General features: G+C 39.2%; 1 protein-coding gene across 12 annotated transcripts in view; it reads right to left on the reverse strand.

Moving 5' to 3' along the window:
• Positions 1 to 23,985, reverse strand: part of LOC116966505 (AP2-associated protein kinase 1-like) — a 58,175-nt gene extending 34,190 nt beyond the window's left edge. For 6 of the 12 annotated variants that reach the window (XM_033012817.1, XM_033012816.1, XM_033012815.1 and 3 more), the window contains exons 1-5: positions 23,600 to 23,985; positions 6,520 to 6,638; positions 2,405 to 2,513; positions 287 to 429; positions 79 to 200 (exon numbers count right to left, since the gene is read on the reverse strand). In XM_033012817.1, the coding sequence (XP_032868708.1) occupies positions 79 to 200; positions 287 to 429; positions 2,405 to 2,513; positions 6,520 to 6,638; positions 23,600 to 23,756 (650 nt within the window). In that variant the 5' untranslated portion in view covers positions 23,757 to 23,985. Of the gene's footprint in view, positions 1 to 78; positions 201 to 286; positions 430 to 2,404; positions 2,514 to 6,519; positions 6,639 to 23,599 lie in introns of those variants that run through there. The other 6 variants (XM_033012823.1, XM_033012822.1, XM_033012820.1 and 3 more) reach the window with 3 other exon arrangements.
• Positions 23,986 to 24,984: the final 999 nt, after the last annotated feature.

The raw sequence follows: 24,984 nt of genomic DNA on the forward strand, positions 1-24,984 counted from the left end.
ATATCTTGCAAATTCTAATGCCATTTCAACTCTCAAGCCAATTTAAGCCAGCAGATATAGGATTTTAATTAAACTTACTTTTTTATTTCCTCCTCAACTACATCAACCCTTTCAATCTGAGGACATATAAATCTGTTTGCAGCACTTCCAAAATCACAGAGGACATAGTTTCCGCTATTGTGAAGTAAAATGTTTTCAACCTAGCACAGAACAGAAAGTGGACTGAATACACAACAATGCATTCACATGTGATAAGATTTGGCTTGATGTTTTTTATGATTCTCACCTTCAGGTCTCTATGAATAATTGCAGGCTTGCATTGATGTAGCCTGGCCACTGCTTCACAAGTGTCACAGAATATTTGCAGCACTTCAGATTCACTAAAGCCAGAATGCAATCGTTGGTTCATCAAATTAACCACCTGACCATCTGGAGAACATACAAATCTGCGATATTAAAAGCGCACATTTAATTTACTCACTAAAATTCAACCATAAAAATACTGTTCTCGATGGCCAATATGTTTGTGTTCAGCTTCAGTCAACATCTTAAATTTCAAGCTTTTAAATAGGTTGCTTTTAGGAGGCCTAACATATAATTAGAAACTCAAGTTTGTGCTAAACAGAACAATTCTAACTTATTTTACTACTAGTAATTGGCTTCGGTAGAGATTGTAAATTGTCCCTAGTGTGTAGGATAATGCGAGTGTTCGCTGGTTGGCGCAGACTTGGTAGGCCGAATGGCTTGTTTCCTCACTGTATCACTAAAGTCTAAACCATGAAAGATATAGAAAATAGAACAGTACAGCACAGGAACCGGCCCTTCGGCCTACAATGTTTTGTGCTGAACATGATGCCAAATTAAACTGGTCTCATCTGCCTGTGCATTGTCCATATTCCTCTAATCCCTGCAATTCCATGTGCCTATATGAAAGCCTCTTAATCTACCTGTAGCTAGTATCCCCTAATCCAGGCATCATTCTGGTCAATTTCCTCAGCACCCTCTCCAAAGTGTCCACATCTTTCCTGATTTCAGGCAGCCCCTGAATTACTGGTTCCATACAAAGTTGACCACATTTAGACTGATATGGAAAGGGGTTTTCAATGAAAGAAAGTAACAAAGATAATAATGATTGTAGAACAATGGACAAATAATGTGATCTGCAAATCATAGCTCATGATTTCTAGTTTATAAGAATAAATTGGATTCAGAAACAAATGTCAAATTTGATGTCAAACTGCCACAGTTGAGTCCAAAATCTGATTCAGAGATTTTATAAAGCCTATAAATTAATACATTAACAGCAAATACAATTTAATATGGAGAACTGATAAGCATCACACAGGAATAAATAATGGGAGGTTTAGGAATAGTATACATAGATGCAGTGGAAAATGATGAGGCAAAGAATGATCCAGACTATATAATCTATACTTTGTTAAATCACTGAATCAGCAAGCCAATACTGCCAGGTCAGTTGAAACTAACTGAGAAAAATCACCTGAGCTCACATCCTTGTAAACAAATCTACTGGCACGGCTGAATTTAGGTCATTGCCACATCTGTTTGGTATAGTAATTATTGATGTCCATGGGTCGACTGGTATATCAAATACTAAATGGTATAGATATACCTGCATTTAAATACGGGAAACATCAGTTGAAAATGATACAAACACTTAAATAGATGCAAATTGTATTTTCGAGTCAGCGTGATTCAGCATAGAAACAGGCCCATTTGCCCACCAAACCTGTGGCAACCGTCACACACCTTTACACACTAATCCCATTTTAATTTCTATGCATTCCCATTGACGCACATCTTCATTCAACCAGCTCATCCCTCTCACCTGCACACTAGAGGCAATTTAGTGGCCAATTGACATCCAAAATGTGCACATCCTTTGAATATGGGAGGAAATACACGAGGTGTTCATAGGTACAAATGGACCAATTTTTATGCAATTACGGAAGATTATTTCACTCATGGGACTGCAAGCAAAAATTCTGTTCGACTCACTTCAGCTCTAATTCTTTAAAGAATATTTATTTAACCCAAATGTTAAGATGACTCAAGCTTCAATAACATTAAATAAAAAGGTATTCAAACTGAAGGACAATTTATGGTAATTTAATACTTATTGTAAAATATCTAATTCTCTACAAGTATTCATAATGTCTTACAGATATTTCAGTCAGTAGAAAGAAAAAAGTCGAATTAATATTTTCAACCAGCTTCTTTGGATAACAGATTCAAATTGATATTTTGCTAAAATGTATTGAATTTAAACAATTCTAAATGTTAAACTAAGTAATCAGCGAAAATTTCTACTATTGCATTGCTTCCATACATTGTTACACATGCTATACATAGATATATATATATTAAAATAAAATTAACAAACCTCTGCAATATTCCATGAGAATAAGGACCTCCCAAACGTCACTAACATTTATCGAGGCAACACTGGAGTCAAGGTAGTTAACAATATTTTTATGCCCAGAGAGATCTTTCTGGTTTAAAAAAAAAAGAAAAAAAATTATTTTAGTCACACTGAAAGAATGCAGATCACCATCCATTAAAACACTACAAAAGCTACTTTCAACGATAAGCAAATAAGGCAAGCAAAGTCAGTTATTCACATTTACATATGGGATGTGGGACGTGGGGGGAGGGGGGAGAGAGGGGAGAAAGAATCAGTCTGCTCCTGAAACTTCATTCCATCTTTGCAGTGCTTTGATTTTGAAGCATTATTTCAATTCTTTGATTTGCCTGCCTGACACCCCCAAAAAATTTTAAAGTTCACCTCCAATCTGAAACCAGCATACAATTTCCCAATCTTTTAAAGTGTAAAGTGAAATACACCATTATCTTACAACTGAACATTTCATGCAATAATAAAAACCTCTGCCATCCTGTTTGTTGAGCATCCCTGGACTAGATGGAAACACTGCCACCATAGTTGGTGTCCTTCACAAGCTTCATTACAAGCCACTTAAGTATTTTTTTATATTTAACTGCATGCTCGTTTATTAGCATGTATTCAAACGTATCACATGCAAATTAGATACTACTTCAACTGCAATGCAAATAAAATGTATTAATATGTGCTGAGTTGAATCTTTCAATGATCACAACAATGAATTTCATTAGAAAAAATGTGGCCTTGTTTACTTGTGTTATGAACATTTTGATAGCCTTGATACCAAGTATATCAGTTGCCTTCCTGCAAGATAATTAAATAGGTACAGTTTGTGTTGCAGGCCAGTTATCTTTTTTGTTCAAAATTATCATGCACAAATGTTCCCAAGCACACTAAATTTTAATCAAATCATTCCAATCACCCGACTGGGTGATCAACTTACGCAAAAGAAAAATGAAATAAGGACATCAAAGTCTTTTCACTATCGATCTATAAAAAAACAATGTGTTAAAGTAACATGCATGAACACCTCATTACTTCCTCCCTTTACTGATTTATCCTTTGGTTCTGTGTATCGGTCGATGTGTGCTCTCATTCAGTTCCTGACCTCTCATATTCTCAGTTCTACTAATCTTCAAGTGAATTTTCTAATGAGCCAAAGTCAACAATTGAGACTTTCATTTGGTATCCAAATATAACACAGCCAGTCAAATATAACTGCCCTTTTAAATCAGAAAACCTACCACACAGCTCGGCCATTTATCATTCAAATCTCCTGTGAAACTTCCAATTAAAAGCCCATACCGATGATAATGGTGTGATCAGTAAAGTGGCTTGCATGAAGCAAGGCAAAGTATGAAACAAAGATTAACAAATTAGAGTAGGTGGGGTGCCAAACCACTTGCATTTTTTTTCTATTTGATGGCAATATTGTTACTCTGGTTTATATTGTCTGAACCCTGCTGATTCAATTATGAAGCAAAGTTTAATTTGATCTAACCATTTTTAACCACGTTTCTTTACTAACCAATGATTTTTCTGTTTTTTTAGGATTACTAAATTATTCTGCAATCAGCTACTGAAAGATTTTGACAAGTGATCCTGCATATACAACTGATTTATGACTTTTTAATTCTGAAATAAAATGTCTTCCTCACTGAAGAAAAAGTCTGTTACAGTGATCCCTTAAATTTACACTGAAGGTACACAAAAATACACATTATAAATAGCTGCAGCACTGTATTATCTAGGACAGAAGCTGCTTGTTTTTGAGCAGTTTCTTCAGGGCATTTTCCAGAATTGACTTTGTCACTGACAAGATCCCACTGTACCATGTAGCAATTATCATGTCTTTTTTCAACTTTTTGTCAATGAGCGACATTATCTGCAGATTAAACAAAATATCTAGTTCTTTCAAATATGCATTTTAAAAGTGGAATATATGTTGTTGCTGCAATAGTTGCAGTCTCAAGAGTTAGTCTCAAGAGCTTAATTTGGTATTTAATTTGTTTGCACTTAAACCAAACCCATTTTACTGGATCTTTTCCCTTAATTATCAGCAAATGAACAAAGGATTTAAAGTGCAATATAATGAGAATTGTCACAGTTGATTGTTTGGATATATTCCTTCAACAGAAATTAGCTTGTATGCCTTAAATGGTATACTCCAAGGAGAAGAACATGGAGGATAGCGAGATCAGCAAGGGGAATGCTAATATTCTATGGCACGTTGCTATCAAGAACATTAAGATTGACAAGGTCACCGAGTCATGTGAAACCCAATTTGCCCCAAATCTCATATGCAAAAACAAACGATTTCCAAAACAATTCTCCAATATTTTAAAAGCCAAAGATCAAGAGAATTATTTGAGCTTCACCTACAAATTCTAGTCCAACTCAGAATACTTGGTGCTCTCATTTTTACCCCACATTGTCAATGAAACTGAATTGTTATGTAAATTGTTGCTTCAAATTAAGGACTGCATCAAGTTATGCTGATTCTGAATGATGTGTATCAACTGTAGACTTGTAAAAACACAGACACCCTCATGGCCCCAAAGTGCTAGGCATATTTCATATAATGAACAGCTAAAACCCTCACTGCTGAAATACAAAAAGTAAAGACAATTAAAACTCCAGAATGGAGTAGAACTTAAGAAACAACAACAAAAGCGGGTCACATAGTCATGAAGTTATCCAAAATGTAATAAGATCACAATTTAGCTTCAACCCAACTTTAATCTTCTGGCATATCATCATATCCCCAAGTTTCTTTTATGGCAAAGGAAAACTTATCTCCATCTAGAACATGTTACTTGAGAAACCAGACCGCAGTTGCAGAAAATAGCAAACACAGAGGAAAGAAATATCATCACATCTCAGATTTAAGGCCTACCTACTATTCTATGATTCAGACCACTATCTCAGAAACTACCTTGTTAAACTCTGTTTGATGAAAGCAATCATGCCAGATTCTTCCAAGTTTCATATTGTCATCTTGAAAATTCCTCATCAAAGCTAATCAGTCTCTATCTTCAACCAATTTTTAATTGATGTTATCATATCGCAAACTAATCAGCATGAATTTGAGAAACAACCTCATGAATGGCACCTTATTGAATGCTTTTGAAAATCCAAATATTAATCCACTGGTTCTCCTTTAATAATGCTCAAAAAAGACTATTTCAGCATTGACTCAGTTTAATGATTTTCTACATGGCCTGTAATCTAAATTCTAATATTTTGACTAGTACTGATGTCAGGAGAGCTTGCTGTTATTTTCAGATTTTCTCTGAACTTTCTTTTTGAATGGTGGCACTATATTTGCTGCTTTCTACATAACTTTCAACATTATTTTCCCCAAAATTAAATCAGGATTGTTGGATTAAAAAACTTTTCCTTCGACAAACTATTTTCAGTGAAAAAATTTGCAGAACTTCAACCAAATGAGGACAGGATTTTTCCTTTTGAATGGAAAGATAATGACGGAAAAACTTCACACCAAATATACCCTTGTTCCAGTTAACCTTTGTTTATGATCAACAGTTATTTGTCTCCATACTTTATTTTGGTTTCAACCTTACTGGAGCAATTAACTTTGTCATTCTTTCTGGACAGCAATTGAATAGACGTGGATTTAAGATTATGGCAATGAGAAAGAAAAGGCAAACAATATGGAAACCAGCTTGGACAAAGGTTATTTTAAACGGACAGGTAAAGATCTAGGAGATACGCTCATTTAAATTAATTGTGAGACATTTGGCAAATTGCTTCTCCTTTGCTTTCTTCTTAACCATTTTTGCAAAAATTGTTTTAATTTTTTCTGCACGTTGGCAGGTAGACAATTAGAGTCTACAAGAATCAGTTCAAGTTAAATTCATTCGGTAAATATCAAATGTTTGACCAAGTCAACTATTCTTTCATGCAATAGTTTTACGAACGGCCGAAGCAATTGAATTTGTTTCAGTATCAGAATTGATAGAAAGTTCCATTGAAAACACACATAATCAGCAATAAAATTCAAAGCATAAAGACTTTAACAAGCCAGGTTGGTACTTTAGTCTAAACTACCATATAAAATATTGTTTTTTCCTTACCATAATGGCTATTTCCTGCTTACAAACTTGGAGGTCATGTTCACTGTTTACATACATTCGTTTCAGAGCACATCTTACACCACTGGGCGTCCTGGCTAAAAACACTACAGCAAATCCACCTAAAAGAAGAAAATAAATGTTACAAATACAACAAAAATGAATCCAATGTTTTTATTTCGTAGATACATCGCATTTTTCAATTTTATCAATGCAAACAGGTTGCCAGAATCTCATATTTGATTGTCTGTGCCATGCTTGAATTTGTTGTGTGAGAAGGAACTGCAGATGCTGGTTGAGATCGTTCTTCACTCTTCTTCTGCTTAAGAAGGGTCTAGGCCTAAAACGTTACCCATTCCATCTATCCAGAGATGCTGCCTGTCCTGCTGAGTTACTCCAGCATTTTGTGTCTACCTTTAATTTACTGTCCCAGATTCTCAACACTAAGTGTCATATGGGGGAAAAGGGATAAGATATTAAGTAGCTCAACATTTCTAACAACTTTAATTAAATTTCACTCATCGGTCCTTTGTGATCAACTGCGAAAAATAGAAATATTTTTCAGGGAAGTATAACAAAACCTGCACATCACCCCTGCCAGTTAAATTGGAACTGGATTATTATCACAACATATCATTTGTGAACATGAATTACTACAAATACTATTTTAAACATAATTACAGCAAGGAGAGCCTTATGCTTCACATTAATAATGTTCTTCAACCTATACAATGATCCTTTGAATTAGATATAATCTTTGACCAATTCAGAACATGAAAATGTTTCTTCATTGCATACTGCATTTGTTTGATACATGAGTCTTGACAATAACTTGAAACTTCAGTGAATAGAAATCTTCCAAAACTAATGTATGATGGTGATAAATTCCAAAATGTTCCCTACATGGCTATAGATTGTGATCAATCCAAATTTTGGGGGGGGAAAAGAGTTTTACTCCATGTCCTTTAATAAACACTCAAGAGTTATTGGAGCAGAAGTCCCAGTTAGTCATAATCTGAGAAAATGAATACACATTTTCTATTTTCATCTTTAATTACACATTTCCAACAGCTATTCGAAATAATTGAAAGCAACAGGCTCAATTTCACATTATTCTTCTTGAACACATCCCGCTATTAACATTGCACTGCTTTAGCTATGCCATATGTATTTGGAAATGTCCCCCATTAATCTATTTGGACTCACCTTTTCAGAGATATTCTGTCTATTCTACCCACTTCCTCTACTATCGAAAATCCATATGTCTTTTCCAGTGTCCCAGACCTGAAACATTAATCATTTTTTTCCATGGAATCTGCCAATTTGCTATGTATATCCAGCATCTTCTGGTCTTTCATTTATTTTATGAAGAGTCAAGAGAGTTTTATTGTCATGTGTCCCAGATAGGACAACGACATTTAAAATATTTTATAGAATGTGGGCATCAAGGGCAATGCATCCATGGACCTTAGCCAATTAACTCGGAGATGGTGACTCAACCCTTTTAGACTTTAGATAGTGTTAAAATAGACCTTTCGGCTCCCCGAGTCCGCACCAACAAGCGATCACCCCATACACTTGCATTATTCTACACACTAGGAACAATTTACAGAAGCCAATTAACCTACAAACCTCTACATCTCTGGAGTGTGGGAGGAAACCAGAGCACCCGGAGAAAGCCCACGTGGTCACAGGAAGAACGTACAAACTCCGTACAGACAGCTCTCGTTGTCGGGATAGAACCCAGGTCTCTGGCACTGTAAGGCAGCAACTCTATCTGCAACTGCTGTTGTAAAGGTATCCCAACATTGAAATAAGTTAAGAGAATTCCAGGATTTAGACCAACTAATGAAGAATCTATTTTCAAGTCAGGACAGGAACCCATAGATGGCGATATTCCTATGCTGCTCTTGTCCTTCAACTGTCAAGACTTCCCACCATTGACTCTGTCCACACCAGATCAGCTTAGTGCAAAAGATAGCAGAGATATAATAATTTAAACGTATGAAAACTGCCCACTTGCCATTCTAATGTGGCACCGAGCATACTGATAAACATACATCACTTGTTCCAGCAATAATTTAAGATATTTTATTTGCAATCTGTACAGCATGAAACAAAATGATTTATGAAGCGTGTTGCACGAACCATAAACCATCCACTCCAAACATTAGCTCCATTGCCGATCGTTGTATGCATTTCCATTGTTGGAGGCATAACAGTTAGTTTATTGAAGCCCAAAACAAAGCAGGCCATGTAGACCGTCAAATGGAGTCATGAGCATTTTTTTTTTATTTCAATGGGTCAGTTGTGCTATATAAACTAAAAACAAAGAGCCTGATAGTGCCTCAATTTCAGAAAATTTCTTCCTTAGCAAGATTCAAAGAAATGCAAGCAACAAAAACTCACACAGCATGAGAATGCAAAATATCAAGGTCAAGAATATGAACAGATTACAGCTTCTGAATTCCTATACCATCATCCCAATGGCAGGGGTGAAATGAGAGCTTAGCCAGGATGGTGTTGATCCTTGAAGCTGGCTGCCTTTTTGAGTCAGCACCTCCTAGAGATCCCTTCGATGGTGGGGAGATCAGTACCCATGTTAGATTGGATGACACTCAAATCTATGTAGCGCTATCACCAAATGATTATCGCCCCATAGATCTGTTGTGCCAGTGCATTGAGCAAGTCAAAGACTGGATGTGCCAAAATTTTCTCCAACTAAATAAGGACAAAACGGAGATAATTGTTTTTGGTGCTAAAAAAGAAAGGCTTAAAGTAACCCAACACCTTCACTCTCTGTCCCTGAAAACTTCAAACAAAGCCAGAAATCTTGGGGTCATTATGGATTCAGATTTAAATTTCGACAGTCACATCAAATCAGTAACAAAATCGGCCTACTATCACCTCAAAAACATAGCAAGATTAAGAGGACTCATGTCAGCTCAAGATTTAGAAAAACTTATACATGCCTTTATTAATAGTAGGCTAGATTATTACAACGGTCTCCTTGCAGGTCTTCCAAAAAAAACTGTCAGGCAGCTACAGCTTGTTCAGAACGCTGTTGCTAGAGTTCTAACAAAGACCAAAAAATTTGAGCATATTACACCAATTCTTAAATCCTTACATTGGCTCCCTGTATGTCAGAGAATTGATTTTAAAATCCTGCTGCTCACCTATAAATCACTACATGGTTTAGGGCCAAAGTATATCACTGACATGCTTCCACTATATAAGCCTTCTAGACCGCTAAGATCTTCTGAAACCAATCTGCTAGTGATTCCCAGAGTAAATACAAAACATGGGAAAGCAGGATTTAGTTACTATGCAACAAATAGCTGGAATAAACTTCCTGAAGATTTAAGACTTGCCTCAACTTTGACCACTTTTAAAACAAGACTGAAAACTTTAATGTTTACTTTAGCTTTCAGCTAAATCTTAACTACATTGCACTTTTAACTTTTGCACTTTTTATAATGCATTTTTAATTTTGTTTTTCTTTTCTTTTAGTTCTTCTATTTTATTTCATTTTATTATTTCATTTATTGTATGACATGTTTTTATGTGAAGCACTTTGAGTCTGCCTCGTGTATGAAATGTGCTATATAAATAAAGTTGCCTTGCCTTGCCTTGATGTCCGCCACCTTTTGTAATTGCCTTCATTCCTGGGCTTTGAATTGCTGAATAACGCCTTGATGCAACTAGTCAATAAGTTCTCAGCCTTTCACCTACAGAAGTTCAAGAAGGTATGTATCAGCATACCAAATCTCCTCAATCTTCTAAGGAAGTAGAGATTTTCATGGGGTTTCCTTACGATTTCACCACTGTGCTGGGCCCAGGAAAGATTTTCAGACATACGCTCACCTGAAGTTATTGATCCTCTCTCTACCACCAAACCATCGATTAACACAGGATCATGGATCTTTACTCCCTTTGCTAAAGTCAACCACAAGCTCCTTTTTCTTACATACATTGTGAGGAAGTTTGTTGTTCTGGCACCAAAAGCTCGATCTCTCTCCTATACTGAGACTCATCATTACGCATAATACGTCCAACAATGGTGGTGTCGTCAGCGAATTTAAAGATCCAATTGGAACAATGTCCAGTTACAGTCATTGCTATAGTGAGTAATGCTGAGGACTGAGCACACAACCTCGAGGTGCCCTTATACTGATGGTTATCAAGGAGGAAGTGTTGTTGCCAATTTGCACCGATTATGGTAGGGAATTGAAGAATGCAGGTGAACAGAGGGATCTGGGAATAACTGTGCACAGTTCCCTGAAAGTGGAATCTCATGTAGATAGGGTGGTAAAGAAAGCTTTTGGTGTGCTGGCCTTTATAAATCAGAGCATTGAGTATAGAAGTTGGGATGTAATGTTAAAATTGTACAAGGCATTGGTGAGGCCAATTCTGGAGTATGGGGTACAATTTTGGTCGCCTAATTATAGGAAGGATGTCAACAAAATAGAGAGAGTACAGAGGAGATTTACTAGAATGTTGCCTGGGTTTCAGCAACTAAGTTACAGAGAAAGGTTGAACAAGTTAGGGCTTTATTCTTTGGAGCGCAGAAGGTTAAGGGGGGACTTGATAGAGGTCTTTAAAATGATGAGAGGGATAGACAGAGTTGATGTGGATAAGCTTTTCCCACTGAGAGTAGGGAAGATTCAAACAAGGGGACACGACTTGAGAATTAAGGGACAGAAGTTTAGGGGTAACATGAGGGGGAACTTCTTTACTCAGAGAGTGGTGGCTGTGTGGAATGAGCTTCCAGGGAAGGTGGTGGAGGCAGGTTCGTTTTTATCATTTAAAAATAAATTGGATAGTTATATGGACGGGAAAGGAATGGAGGGTTATGGTCTGAGCGCAGGTATATGGGACTAGGGGAGAATACGTGTTCGGCACGGACTAGAACGGTCGAGATGGCCTGTTTCCGTGCTGTAATTGTTATATGGTTATATGGTCTGTTGATGAGGAAGTCAAGAATACAGTAGCATAGGTATGTGCAGATACCCAGTTCCTTGAGCTTGGTAATAAGTTTGGTTGGATGATAGCCTATGTGTTCCTATTGACCAAGTGGTCCAGTGCAAAATGGAGCCAGTGAGATTGCTACCCTGTTGATCTATTGTGGTGACAGGCAAATTGTAGCGAGTGTAGGTTCTTGCTAAGCTAGGAGCTGATATGCACCATAATCAACCTATCAAAGCACTTCACCAAGGATGCTACTGCCACCAGCTTGCACTCACTGAGGCTAGTCACCTTACTCTAATTGGTATTACTGACATACTGACTATGTTTCTAGACTTGAAAGCCCAAATACTAGTCCTCAGAAGTTTGTGAACCAATCACCTGGTTTATCCAAGGCTTCTGGTTGGTGAACATTCCTCCACACATTTCCTTAACCATGGTGTATTTGTTCAGATCCATTGCTGAGTCCTTGAACATCACCCAGTCTACTGACTTCAAGCAATCACAGATTCATTCCTCTGCCTCCCTGTGTTATGTGCAGTATTCGCCACTGGAGTGCACTCTTCAGTTGCTTCCTAAATGCAGGAAGAAGCAGCACGACCAGGCTGTCTGATTTCCCAAAGAGAGGGAAAGGGATGTGGCAATAGGTATCTTTGGTGGAATAGCAGTGGTCAGGTGTTTTTAATCCTCTGGTGTACAGGAAACGTGCTGGTGGTAGTTTGGAAGTGATTGCTTCAATTGGTCTTGAAATCCCCAGATATGATGGTAAAGGCATCAGGGTATGCCATCTGAAATTTGTTCACCACGACGTGCAGTTTCTCCAGTACTAGATGAACGTTTCCTTGAGGCCGGATGTAGACTGCGGTCAAGATGATGGAGATGAATTCCCTCAGGAGGTAAAAGGGACGTTGGACATGAGCAGGAGTTGGACATGACCGCTGCATCTGAGCACTACCAGGGGTTTCCCCAGGAGCAAGAGCGGAACTTGCTATCAAAACATGGAGGGGACGGGGGACACAATTTTTTGGCGGCCCCGCGCGCATGCGCACACTCACACACACGCGCGAGGCTTCGGAGGCTCAATCCAGCGCTAAAAGCGGAGATTTTAAAATCGGGATCACAAAAACTTGGGGGGTGGATGTCCTCCACTTCTCAAAACATGGGGGGGGGACGTGTCCCCTCTGGCCCCCCCGGATTTTCCACCCCTGCCCAGGAGACAGATGCCTCCCCCTTTCACTGATACCTCAATTCATTAATAGGATGAATGGAGAAACCTTCAGGTTGGTGGGCAGAGTCTAGAGAGCTGGGGCAGAATCTAGGGAGCTATGTCTCTGTGAAAGAGCACACGACATCCCTCATCTCCCTTTGGTAAAACATCCTTTCTCTCAAGTCCTCAACCGATACCTTTAGAGTCGGTAACTCCATTGCCATTGAAAAATCGTTAACTCACTAATCCATTTAAATAGACTATTTGTGCTGTTTCTTTAATCCATAGAAGTTCAGAACTGTTATTTGTGATCCTGTCCTGCTGTGATGCTTGCAAAATGTCACCACAGTATGGTGCCATTTTTTTTTTCTATTGTGACTCAACTGAGAAATTGGTCAGTAACTTGCAAGACAATGTGCAGGAGCAGGTACCCTTATCCAAGTGGGTTTCAATTTCAATGAAAATGTTTTTTGTGAACTCATCACATTACAATGGCTAAGGGTGAAAGCAGTAAGAAAGAACATTTACAGGAAATTCCAATGTTCAAAAACACGAAGGTATGACTATTTGGACATGTGGTGCAATGGAGCATGATGAACAGCTCAACGAGTAGTCCACCAGTAATACATATCTAGCCACTAATGCCAAAACAAAAGTAAAGCAAGCAGTCCAGCAATCATCTCCCCTACTTGCAACCAGATAAATCCTGCATCAATTCCACTTACCACCCCACCCTACCCGCTGAGTCTCAATGGCAGGACGTGAAAAAACAGAAAAATTACATAGATCTATAAAAGATACAAGGATTATTTATGTGCTGCAGGAAAATTACTCAACTGGCCAAGTGCTGTTATCGTTGAGGACAGATGTACAAGTTTACCGACATAACTTGTGGTTTCCCAAAAAGGGAAGTTGAAAGCTCAAGATAGTTCAAACAATAATTTTCACATGAACCAAATAAGTACTATTGAAACAGCAAATGAATAGCAAGGGGGGAAAAAAAGTAACTGTTACACACTGGTTGGTCCATGATTAGTTAGATACAAAGAAGCAACCAAGTTATTTTATGACAACAAAGATTAAACATCCATTTAAACAAAAACAAAAAAAGCTTGCTTTCTTCTGATTCCACATTACTGAGTGTTTATCAGGTTTTTTTAACCTTCACTAGCAATTGGCCTAGCACTAAAGCAGAACTGATCTATGGTTGCCCACATCTGCTTTCTACAATTCTGAAAATTATGGTTTCAATCTACTCGAGCAATTACAGCTACTCAAAAGTATTGTAAAGCAAAAAAAAGGGCAGATGTCGGAATATGCTCATGTCAAGCATTATCTGTAGACCGAGTAACAGTATCAATGTTTTAAATCATCGACTTAACATCGGGTCAATCCAAAATGTTGAGTATTTTTCCCTCAGATACCAAGTATCATCTTCATTTTCAGTTATTATTTACTCGAGCATACCTTTTTCTAAAAATCAGCTGCTTCTGTGAAAACATTTCTGTAATAGATATCTCTGTAAAATGCATGTTCCATCTTTCTGATGTAATATTTCACTTCCATCATTTGCATGGGAGCAAAAAGGAATATTCAAATACTTAGAGACCCCTTACAAAATACATGCTACATATTAATTTAAGATGATATCGTATCTACCTAATTTCAATGCGAATATAACTTTTTTTAAATTGTTAAGCTTCTGATATTATGGCTTTCAGGAAGTCTACTTAAGTGGCCATGGTGATATCTTAAGTAATATATGTACGTGCATTAGTCAAAATGCAAAATACCCAAACATACAGTACATATACTACCTATTTGGACAAATTGCATTATACTAAAGTATGCCAGAAATAGCAAAAGAACAGTTGGAAATATAACAAGCATTCTTTTCCTTATCTATAAATGTGTATGTAACAGACTGGTACTGGAATTGAAATTTACATTGCTCAAACACTGTACAGTGCTTAATTCATTACATCCTTAGTAAACCATTTAGGATACTGGTCAACGGATCATTTCAAAACTGGGTTTCATACAGCAAGGCATCGAGTAGTAACGGAACTTTATTTTATTTTCCAAAGTGAGAAACACTTCGAAGGTTGTAGTAACATTAGCCCATATTCCTGCCAAAGCACAAAGGATTAAAGAGATGCAGAGAAATTGCAGTTATATAGCAACTTGCGTTGCTCAAACACTTAAAAAGGCTTCATACTTTTAAATGAAGTCTCTAATAAGTTATAGCAATATTTCACTTCCATCATTTGCACTGGGGACACAAAGGAATATTAACAGTTACGTATTTGAAAACTTATTTTGCACCATTAGTAGATTATTGAGCTTGTCATGATATTAAAGGACCATGCTTTTTGGTGGGTGTGATCAAATAATATTGGCCGGGTAGAAAACCAATCTCCTACTTAAAATGTTATCCATTCTTAACAACTGAATAAGACAAGTATGATTAATCTTACAAGAAAGCAGCATTTTTAACATTGTATAATTGCTTCGATTCTGCACTAGACTGTAATAATCCACTTTAAAATTCTATAAAAAATCCTATTTCAGGAAGTCTTCTCCCTAAAAATGGTAATAAACTATGCAAATTTATATGAAAAACAGACCAGATGCCAACGTTGCAATGTTGATAAATATGACACTATCAAACATATTTAAATAGTTTTTTTCAGATAAACAAACTTCTTGGCATAATGCTCTTTGATGCAGATCATAAACCCAATTGAAAATGAATAATCACCCTTTGTTCCCTATCATACAGCTCCTGGGAAACAAATTATCCTTTGAAAATACAGGTACTAGGTAATTTAAGATCACTGTAAACAGTTTCAGTAACCATAGACAATGTTTGCTTATCTAACTATGCTTATAAACTGCTTACTGTACACCTCATGAATTAGAATCAGATAATTGGTACTAAGCTTGATTCAAATATAAATCAATGTAAACATCTTACATAGTTGAAAACTATTACCTGCATCAAAACAATATTTTCTTACATACTGCTGTCAATATCATAAGCGATCTTTAAATTCAACAACAAAATTTCAGGTTACCAATTCATTGCTCAAATTTCAATTACGTAAATTGTAATGCACTTTAAATGCTAGCTTGCACCAAGTTAAATCAAAAGGTAATAATACTACTTAATTACATCATTATAGATGCATGAAGAAACAGATTAGGATTACCTCCTCCAGCATCTATTATTAGAAGAAACCTGGTCTCTTCATTCTTTCCCAACAAATGTGATCTCAGGACTAGGATCACTCTTGTAAAACTTTTCAGCCATTTCCAGTGCCTCATTATCCTTTGTATAATTTTGGTGAATAATACTTCATATAATCTTCCACGTGCAGTCTAGGCAATGAACAATCTGATTCATAAGAACACCAGCAGGGAGAGTCAAACAATGACAGGGACACTAGCAAAGTAATCCAAGACCCATGATGACTGCATAGTGAAACATTCCTGCTCCCAGAGGATGATTTCTCTTGAACTGATGACCACCTTGTCAATGGACCAAGACTACTCTGTCCTCATGGTAAATGATATACAAGAGCCATCCATGTTAAAAATGACACGTAGGCATATTCCACTTCTTCAAACTGAAGTGGAAGTTAACCTTCATCCCACAGAACATCTCTAACAAAAACAACCAGATCAGCAGGTTGTCATCAGTTAAAGTTTGATGACATTTGGTGGTAATTAGCTATTCCAAGAAGATAGGATTATTTTAAATTGTTAAAGATTTCATGGCAATTTGAATCTCTCCCCACGCAGCTACAATTCCCCATTTGTCTGTATTTAACTCTGACAGTCAACCACATTTAATGGGACAATTGCCTGTTTGGATGAGCTAAATTATATAGAAACAAAACATTTCAAATCGTTGCTTTCAATTTGAAAAATAATTGATAAGGTTGTTAAATATCAGTTTGTTTATAGTACTGCTAAGCCAAAATGTGCAGAGTTTGGAAACAGAAAAATATAAGAGGAATAACCCTGGCTTACAAATAGAATGATTATTTGAAGTCTGTGTTGTCTGATGTATAACGAAAGGTTTACAATTAAAATAACAGCCACATCCAATTGATACTTAATTCACAGTTTCATACAACTTTGTGAGCCTTCCAAATTTAGAGTGGAAATTAAGGTGGAAAGAAAGTTCAGGAAGGTCAATGTTGACATCACTCAAGTTGCCAACATTGAGAGAACAGAAGAATGAATAAGGATTTTTGTGAAATTTGATATGGAGGTTGAGCAATACTGAAGGTATAAATGGATCACAATGCGCAAGAATGAGAGATTTCCAGTTTGGTGAACTTTTGTAACTTTGTCGGCACTAAAAAGTGGCTACACTTGTGTACTGCCTAGGTGAGGTTTGCTAAAGCGCCTGTCCCACTGTACGAGGTAATTCAAGAGTTCGGTAAACTTGTGACATTTTTTCAACACTGTGAAAAATGTCCACGAGTAAAATAATACTCGTGATGAAAAAAATTGTTACTTTTTACTCGTACGAGCCGCTACGAGACATCCACGAACTCCTACGGACCCACTACGGACATTCTCCGAGTTCGAATCAGGGGAAAACTCGGGAGAACTCTTGAATTACCTCTTCAATTACCTCGTACAGTGGGACAGGCCCTTAATGATTTTCTCAGGCTGTATGCAAAACAAAACATTTCACTGTACCTAGGTAACAATAGTCTTTATTAAAGTGACAATAAAGTATCATTATAAAGTATCATTAAATCCTCCCTTTAAGATCAATAGTAAACAATGGAGTTTTCCAACAATCATAGATTTTATGGTCATCATAACTTGGACTAGTGTTGTTACAAATCTACACTTTTAATTGAATTTGAATGTCATAGCTCCCATGGTGAGATTTGAAGTCGGGTCTCTGGAAGGATTGTTAGTCAGGTAACTGCATCATCACTTATCTCTCCCCCCCCCCCCACGTAAAAGGGACCAAAACTGTTAGTACTCACCAATATAATCTCACCAAATACTTTTGATCATTAAAAAGATCAGGTCATCAAAATACACTTTGTAATATTAAATGGACGGTAGACACAAAATGCTGGTGGAACTCATTGGGACAAGCAGCATCTCTGGAGAGAAGGAATCCAGAGATGCTGCCTGTCCTGCTGAGTTACTCCAGCATTTTGTGTCTACCTTTGATTTAAACCTGCAACAGCAGTTCTTTCCTACACATTTTGTAATATTACATTGTTTATGTAAAAGTTAATTGTAAAACATTGTTCAGGTATATGTGCTCTTCTATATTGTATTTGGTACCGTTTGTTCTTGTTTATTTCCCTTACACACTAATCAACAGGAAGAACAATAGCTGGAACAAAAAAAATATAGGCACATAGCTTACCTGTCCCACTGCAGTGACCTAATCTGCGAGTTTAGAAGATTTTGCCCTCGACTCAAACTCGCAGCATGGTCGACACGTGGTCCTCGGAGGTCCTATGAGGTCACTGGAAATCTCCTTCATGCTCGAGGGAAGTTCCCGAATACTCGCGGCCTCAGCTAGGTTGTGGAAATTTTTTCAGCATGTTGAAAAAATTTCCGCGAGTAAAAATTGGTCGGCATGGTTCTTTTTAACTTGTAGTGCAGTGGAGTGGGTTCACTATGTAGTTACAGGCAGTCGAGTGCAGCCGTAGGCAATCTTCTTCGCTGACCGGGCGTTTTAATTGGCTCATTGGAGTTTTCAGGACCAAGGAAAACCGACCGGTGGGTTAAATGCCCTCTAAACTTTATTATAAGTTGTCTGACTTCTTAAAAGTCTCTCCACTCCTTCTCCCCCCTCTCTCCAAAGGACTTACCATAACTGTGTGTGCGTGCGGCGTGTGTGTGCGTGTGCGTGTGCATGTGTGGTCCAGCTCGCGGTGTCATCGCTGACGGTCGATCCAGCTCGAGGTTTTTCAGGCGAGTGCCCTCCAGCTTGAAGGTCAAAGACATTCTTCTGAATTCGCGGATTAGGTCGCCGCAGTGGGACAGCCCCTTTACCCTTCCTATAAACAAAGTGTAATCTTCACTCTTGTCCTGTACCCACTAGCATATTACTAGATGTAGAATTGGGACCTTCTTCTGAGAGGGGGTACCTCCAAGATAATTCACTGACCTTCCCTATCTAGTATTGTTTTCTTGCCTGCCTGACAGGAAGCAATGAAACAAAATTTCACTGCAACAACTGCAACAAACTGTTGTTTAAATCCAAAACAATTGTTATCTCTTCTTGGCAAAGGCCCAAATGTACAAAGACAATCACGTAGCACTGAGCATTCGGCCTACAATTGGCAAGAAAGTGATGGTTGTTTACGTTATTCTGATGCATCCTGGATAAAACTACTTTAAGGTGTTTTTAAATAGCCCAACAGAAAAGAATGCCTTTAACAGCAGCAATACGTTAAATGCAACAAGCAAAGGTCTGATATTTCAACAAGATCCATGTTGAACCAAGAGACTGATCTGATAACTGAATATTCATAAGCAGATAACAGTCTGCTGCAATGGCTAAATGAATGAATATGTTTTTCATTTACTTGCTATAGTTTTGTTCTCATACGTGAGATTATGCATCCGTAAGTAATACAATTTAATTACATCCAAATAATTTAACCAAGTAAATTAAAAAATATTAAAAATAGCTGAGCCCCAAGTAAGATGAGGAAAATGTGAACAGATTTTTAATTTATTAGAATGTACATAATTAGTTATTCCCCCAAAAATCCTCAAATAGAATATCAAGAAAGTCAATAACATGAAAATGATGCTGCTCCAGGTCAAAGTGCTATCCCCAGATTTCAGATTCCAACAATTCTAAATTAAGGAAAAAAACATATTTTTACCCTGCCCCTTCAAATCATACTACTTCTAACCTCCCCCCCCCCCCCCCCCCCCCCCCCCTCCGTCCCAACCGCAATGAGTTCTGACTCGCTATGATGTAGAGCTTTTCTTACATCGCCTCCACAATAGACATGAGGTGCAGGAGTAGGTCATTCGGACCTTCGAGCCAGTACCGGCATTCTATATGATCAAGGCTGATCATCCACAATCAGTACTCCGTTCCTGCCTTCTCATCATATCCCCTGACTCTGCTATCTTTAAAAGCTCTATATAACTCTCTCTTGAAAACATCCAGAGAATTGGCCTCCATTGCCTTCTGAGGCAGAGAATTCCACAGATTCACAGAAAAGGTTTTTCCTCATCTCCATTCTAAATGGCTTACCCCTTATTCTTAAACTGTGGTCCCTGGTTCTGGACGCCGCCAACATCAGGACCATGTTTTCTGCTTCTAGCATCTCCAAACCCTTAATAATCTTGTATGTTTTAATAAGATCCCATCCTTCTAAATTCCAGAGTATACAGGCCCAGCCGCTCCATTCTATCAACATATGACAGTCCTGTCATCCCAGGAATTAACCTTGTGAACCTACGCTACACTACCTCAATAGCAAGATTGTCCTTCCTCAAATTTAGAGACTCAAGGACCTCCATTTATTTCACCAATGACCCAATCAATTCCCCTCTACTAACTCTCCCCTGCCTGGCAGAACTTGTCCTCACCCTCAACAACTCCTTTGACTCCCCTCACATCAAAAATGTCTAGTTTTCGACCCGAAATATCACCTATCCCCGTTTACCAAGATGCTGCCTGACCTGCTGAGTTCCTCCACCACTTTGTGCCCTTCTTGGTTTTAACTTTTTTTGTGACAACTACACAAAAATGCCAATCAGTGAAGCATCAAGTAAACAAAAGAAAAACACCGAAGAGGAAAACAAATGGTTAAAATGTCAACTTCGGTCAAAAATATGTCAGGCTGAGCATTTCCAATCATTGCTTTAAGACTGCCAGCATGCACTTTTTTTTAGTATGGATTGCTCCCCAATGAATTTATTGATATTACCTTTATTGAAAGATAAAACTGCACAGTTGGTTTGACTTTTACCAATAAATACAGCTTGCTGGTGACAGTAAAGAACAAAAATAAATCTTTAAAAATAGCATTATCATTAAGTATTAAGGAAGATCGCTTCAGGAATTCCAAGTTTAGAAAAGGGAAAATAACAGAAGAGGATCAGGCACTTCAGGCCACAGTGTCCATGCCAAACATAATGCCAAATTAAAATAATCTCCTCTGCTTGCACTTGATCCGCATCCCTCCAATTCCTGCACATTTATTTAAGTGCCTATCTAATCTAAAAGACTCTAAATATGCCGCTATCATATCTACTTCCACCATCACCCACCCCCGGCAGCATGTTCCAGGCACCCAGTATTCCCTGTCTAAAAGACTATATCCTTTTAACTTTACCCCTCTCACCTTAAAGCTGTGTCTTCAAGTCCTTGACATTTCCATCCTGGGAAAAAGATTGTGATTGTCTATCCTATCTATGCCTCATATAATTTTTATACAATTCTATCAGGTGTCCCCTCAACTTTCAACTTTTCAGAGAAAACAGTTCAAGTTTGTTCATCCTCTCTCTGTAGCTAATATATTCTAATCCAGGCAGATTCTGGTAAAACGTTTCTGCATACTCTCCAAAGATCCCACGTCCTTCCTGTAATGGGGTAACCAGAACTGCACACAATACTCCATATGCAACCTATAAATCTGCAACACGACTTCCTGACTCTCATACAATTGCTCCAATCGATGAAGGCAGGCATATCATATGCATAATGTTAATGCACAATTTTAATGAACAATAATGAAGTTTTATATAAATTCCACATTACTGAAACAGACAAAACGTGGCTTGCCCTGACAAATCCTCCTTTCTCCATCTACCTTCAACTGCCGCTTATGGTAACAAGTTTCACGATGTAAAAGAACGTTAACAGGAATTTTCTGAATTATATTGCCTCCAGATGTAGATCTCAACTGCCCCACCAAGAAAGAACATTTTCTCTGCTCCTCCATCCTTCAAATGACCTCGACCAGGATACCCAATAACTTTGTATTTGTGTTTTGTTATTAAATAGCATGCTCTGGTCTGTGCAATCATCAATTTGTGGCGAAGATACACACAAAAAGCTGAAGTAACTCAGTGGGTCAGGCAGCATCTCTGGAGAAAAGGTGATGTCTCAGATAGAGACCCTTCTTCAGTCTGAGAGTCAGGTGAAAGGGAAACGAGAGATTTCGACAGTCATGTGGAGAGATATAGAACAAATGAATGAAAGATATGGAAAAAAGTAACAATGATCAAGTAAACAGTCCATTGTTGGCTGTGAGCGAGGTGATAACTGGTTATACCGACTATGAAACTCACCAGGATGACAGTGAAACTAGTACGACTAGGGTGGGGGTGGAGAGAAAGGGAATGCAAGTGTTATTTGAAGTTAGAGGAATCAATATTCATACTGTGTAGGAAGGAACTGCAGAAAAAATGTGAAGGAAGGAACTTCAGATGCTGGTTTGAAGAAGGGTCTCGACCCGAAACGTCACCCAAGGAATTTCAGATGCTGATTTACACCGAGGATAGACACAAAATGTTGGTGAAGCTCAGCAGAATAGGCAGCATATCTGGAGATAAGGAACAGGTGACGTTTCAGGTCGAGACCCTTTTTCAGACCCGAAACGTCACCCATTTCTTCGCTCCAGGGATGCTGCCTGTCCCGCTGAGTCACTCCGGCATTTTCTGTCTATCTTCAATGTTCATACCACTGGGTTGTAAGCTGCCCAAGCAAAATATGAGATGGGTGTTTCTCTAATTCGCCTGTGGCCTGACTCTGACACTGGAGGCACAGAACAGGTCAGAATGGAAAGGAGAGTTAAACTGTTTAGTAACTGCGAGATCAGGTAAACCCAGGCAGACTGAGCGAAGGTGTTAAGCGAAACGATCGCCTAGTCTAATTTTGGTCTCGTCAATGTTTAAGAGTCCACATCTAAACAACCAGAGAGCAGTGCTAAACTACTATCGACCTCTTTGGTGACCCTTGGACTATCCTTGATAGGACTTTGCTGGCTTTACCTTGCACTAAACTTCATCCCCTTACCGTGTATCTCATACATTGTAAATGGCTCGATTGTAATCATATATTGTCGTTCTGCTGACTGGATAGCACACAACAAAAGCTTTTCACTGGTAGACAAAAATGCTGGAGAAACTCAGCTGGTGCAGCAGCATTTATGGAGCGAAGGAAATAGGCAACGTTTCGGGCCGAAACCCTAAGAAGGGTTGCCTATTTCCTTCGCTCCATAGATGCTGCTGCACCCGCTGAGTTTCTCCAGCATTTTTGTCTATCTTCGATTTTCCAGCATCTGCAGTTCCTTCTTAAAACAAAAAGGTTTTCACTGTACACAAAATTGCTGGGGAAACTCAGCGGGTGCAGCTGCTGCACCCGCTGAGTTTCCCCAGCAATTTTGTGTACCTTCGATATTCCAGCATCTGCAGTTCCCTTTTGAACAGGTTTTCACTGTACCTCGGTGCGTGCATATGACAATAAATTTAACTGTAACATTAAACTGCAAACGGTATATGAGGTTGGAGGAGGTGCAGTTGAACCTCGACCTAACATGAAAAGACAGTTGGGGGTCAAAGATTATAGAGGTTGGGGTACTTTGGATGGAGGAGGTAGAGAGGCTGCATCTCCTGCGGTTGCAGGGGAGGGGGTAGTTTGGGTGGGAAGGGGAATTTAAAGTCAATTTGTGGCATTGCTTGTGTAAGTCATCGGGAGGGAGCGTCGTTTGCAGCAGGGAGTGGACGTGGAGCGGCGGCACCGGTGCTCGCGCGGCGCCGTCCCCCATGGCAACGCCTGAAGACTCCGCCGCTCGTGGAACGCCGCGCGGGTTCAAAACCCACCTCGCGCCGCCCGTGTAACGGCCACCGGCGGACAGGCGGCTTCCCGCCCCCCACCCCACCGCTTACCTTCGGCGATCAACTCCTCCACCGTCACCTGGTAGCGGCCCACCGTGTACACCTTTCCCTGGAAGGACGACCAGCCGCCGGCGTTCCCGGACTGGCCGCCGGCTCCCCCCGCCGCCGCGGCCGCGCCTTCCCTGCGAGCGTCGAAAAGCTTCTTCATCGCGTCGTGAGGTAAACGGGAGGAGGGGGGAAGAAGGGATAAAAAAAATGTCGCCTGCTGCACAACCACGTCTTCCTTCCACCCGCCTGTCAGTGCCAGCAGATAACGACTCTACCGCGGGTTGAGGGGAGGCAGGATCGAGCACTAGCGCTCAGGTTCGTTCAGCGCTGGCCGCCAGCGCATCCCTGACAGGCGGCGGCTGCATGAGCAACCTGCAGCCGGAAGCGGAAGTGCCCATTCAAAACACAGACCAACTTGTCTCACTCTACACCAAAGATCTTATAGCTATAGGATCTTTGATCTACACTCCCCTCCTCCTCCATTAACTAAACATTATTGACAATCGATCCTCAGAACTTAAACTTTTACCCAACGAAATGCAGCCACTGGGGCAATTTGGAGGAGGAGGAGGGGAGGAAGGAACGGGTAATAGCTTTCTGTGGCTCTCCCCAGGTGAGGAAGAGGTGACTTTGCCATGTTCCAAATGACTCCTTACTCGTGTAGGAAGGAACTGCAGATGCTTACCTTCGGCGCAGATGCCGGTTTGCACGGAGGATAGGCACAAAATGCTGATGTATCTCAGCGAAACAGGCTGCATCTCTGGAGAGAATGGGTTACGTTTCGGGTCACCCATTCCTTCTCTCCAGAGTTGCTACCTCTCCCGCTGAGTTACTCCAGCATTTTTGCCTAACTCCTTATTAGTGCTGACATCGCAGTCAAATAGCTGCTGTCCGCTGGGGATAACTGTTTAAACACAGGTTGACAATGAACCAAAACAACCAGTAGGGACCTCGCTCCGGTCGTCTGTGCAGATAATGAAAATGGTGGGGAGGAAACAGACTGCAGATGTTGTAAATCTGAAATAAGAACAGAAAATACGGAACCCCTCTGTAGGTCAGGCAGCATTAGTCGAAACAGTATAGGAAGTAACTGCATATGCTGGTTATACACCGAAGATGCAAACACAAAATGTTGGAGTAATGCTGAGTTACTCCCGCATTTTGTGTTATCTTAGTTGAAACTGTTTCAGGTTCGGGAAAGAAAACAGTTAGTTTTAAGTAGCTGATAGAGTTGGGTAGGGAAAGACCGGGGAGAGGGAAGCTCTGATTGGGCATGGTTTCTGACCAAGGTTTGCTAACCTGAAATGTTATTTCTGTTCCTTTAGCCACTGATTTGCTGAACATTTCCAACGCTTTCTGTTTTTATCGTATAGAAGGAAGTGCATGGT

Source organism: Amblyraja radiata, chromosome 37 (genome assembly GCF_010909765.2).
Source record: "Amblyraja radiata isolate CabotCenter1 chromosome 37, sAmbRad1.1.pri, whole genome shotgun sequence".
NCBI classification, from domain to species: Eukaryota; Metazoa; Chordata; class Chondrichthyes; order Rajiformes; family Rajidae; genus Amblyraja; species Amblyraja radiata.